The sequence below is a fragment of the Formica exsecta genome, unplaced genomic scaffold, assembly GCF_003651465.1.
Source record: "Formica exsecta isolate Colony F162 unplaced genomic scaffold, ASM365146v1 scaffold87, whole genome shotgun sequence".
Taxonomy (NCBI): Eukaryota; Metazoa; Arthropoda; class Insecta; order Hymenoptera; family Formicidae; genus Formica; species Formica exsecta.
In genome coordinates this window covers 1-1,791 of record NW_021853642.1, presented here as the reverse complement: position 1 = coordinate 1,791, position 1,791 = coordinate 1, and the positions used below count along the sequence as shown (strand labels likewise).

General features: G+C 34.6%; 1 protein-coding gene across 1 annotated transcript in view; it reads right to left on the bottom strand.

Moving 5' to 3' along the window:
- The window catches only part of LOC115244783 (probable histone-binding protein Caf1), a 3,461-nt gene extending 2,705 nt beyond the window's left edge, over positions 1-756 (bottom strand). Inside the window, exon 1 of the mRNA XM_029822720.1 lies at positions 599-756. Within this exon, the coding sequence (XP_029678580.1) occupies positions 599-620 (22 nt within the window). The 5' untranslated portion in view covers positions 621-756. The remainder of the gene's footprint in view (positions 1-598) is intronic.
- Between the last annotated feature and the right edge of the window lie 1,035 nt (positions 757-1,791).

Here is a 1,791-nt window from a genome sequence, read left to right as displayed (position 1 = left end):
TATATATATATATATATATATATATATATATATATATATATATATATATATCAGTTTTACATTATTATAATTGTATGTATAATTAATGCATAATTAATAATATAAGTACGCAATCATTTTGTGCCAAAATTTGTGAAATTGAAAACAATATCTCTAATATTTATATACAATTTATAAATTAATATTCCAATATATTTTAGTTACAAACATTCCACGACGAAGTTAAGGAGTATTTCCCGTGAATGAAATACTTGTTTTTAATTTCAAGCAACAATTTCGCTTAAATACTTGTAAGGACATGGCGCGTTCAACCGGCTTATTGTGTAGTCTCAGAAACATTTACTATATTATTTAGAAATATTATCGCGAGAACTCTCTTTCCGGAACTATTGTCATAATAATCGTTAAATCGATTTTTTATGCATATTTACAAACACTACGAGAGCGGCAAGATTACGCTCTATTGTCGATGAAATGAGCAGCGTGGCGGTTTATATCGGGGCGTCCTTTTGCGAAAATTGCCGATTGCCCCTAATTTATTTATTACCGCGCGGAAATACGGTTGCGAGCACTTAACGAGAAAAACATGGTTCCTTACCGCCATCCTTGTCCGTCATCATTTATCCCTCCGAAATTCGTAAAGACACGAAAGATAATCGAGGCACAAAGGTACCGCTGGCAAAGTCCGGCCCGCCAAAATCGACAAAACACAGCAGAGTACACCGACACCAACGAGAGACGCTCGGTCTAATCGCAGAGGGCAAGTCCCGTTCGCAATGTGGCGACAGTCCATTTCTATTGGTTAGCCCAAAATGCTCACCTTTTTATGGATTTTAGAATATTTTACAGATAGACAAGTTTGAAGAAAAATTGTTATAAATATCATATATTATTATTTTTAGATATAAATATTGTTACTAAAATATCTGTTGTTATTATATATATACAGGGTGTCCGATAATTTTTGACACACCCAAAGTGTGATTGGCTCAAACTGAGAAGGAAAATTCTATACCATTTTGCGATTTTCGTAATAATTATTGAGAAATTAATTAAAAAGGATCGACCAATTCGCGTAAGTATAAGCGCGCAGCGAGAAAAGACAACCCAAAAGTAGACAAAGTTTTGGGAGAAGCGCTCTACAAATGACAACAGTTACATATGAGCGATACATAACGATGGATTCTCGCATCCTAGCAACAAAGACATTTTAGATTACAAATGGACAGCTGCGGGCCCAACATGGCGATCATGGAAAGCATGGAGGGGGTAACGATGTCGCTTCTCTAATTATATATAGGACTCTAATTATCTATATGAAGTTAGCCGGCAGAAATTACTAAATATGATTATTTTTTACTTTTCTGAGCATATTTTGTTTGTAAATTGTTTGTGATTGATTGTGAGTCTGTTTTTAACGTTTGTGACAAATTAGGTTTTTTGTAATTAACAATTTTAGTTTAGTCATGACATCAGCCGATACTTTTTAGTAATAAACAGATTTTGTGATAACTAAACTGTAATCGACAGGAAATCGTTTGTGATTTACAAATATACCAATGTTATGTTTGTAAATTGATAATTTTTTTAATTACGTGCAAAATAAGTTCATTTTATAATTGTAGTGCGCATGCGCAAAGTATATTCAGGGCTCCCGCCTACAGAAAGAGCGCATCGACGCGTTTGGCTGCGTTCGGAAACATCACCCGTGTGCACACAAATGTCGTTCTATCTTTGTTTAACTTTTGGTAGAGTCCTAGGGTGCGTTCCGTTTCACGCATTGAGCGCATA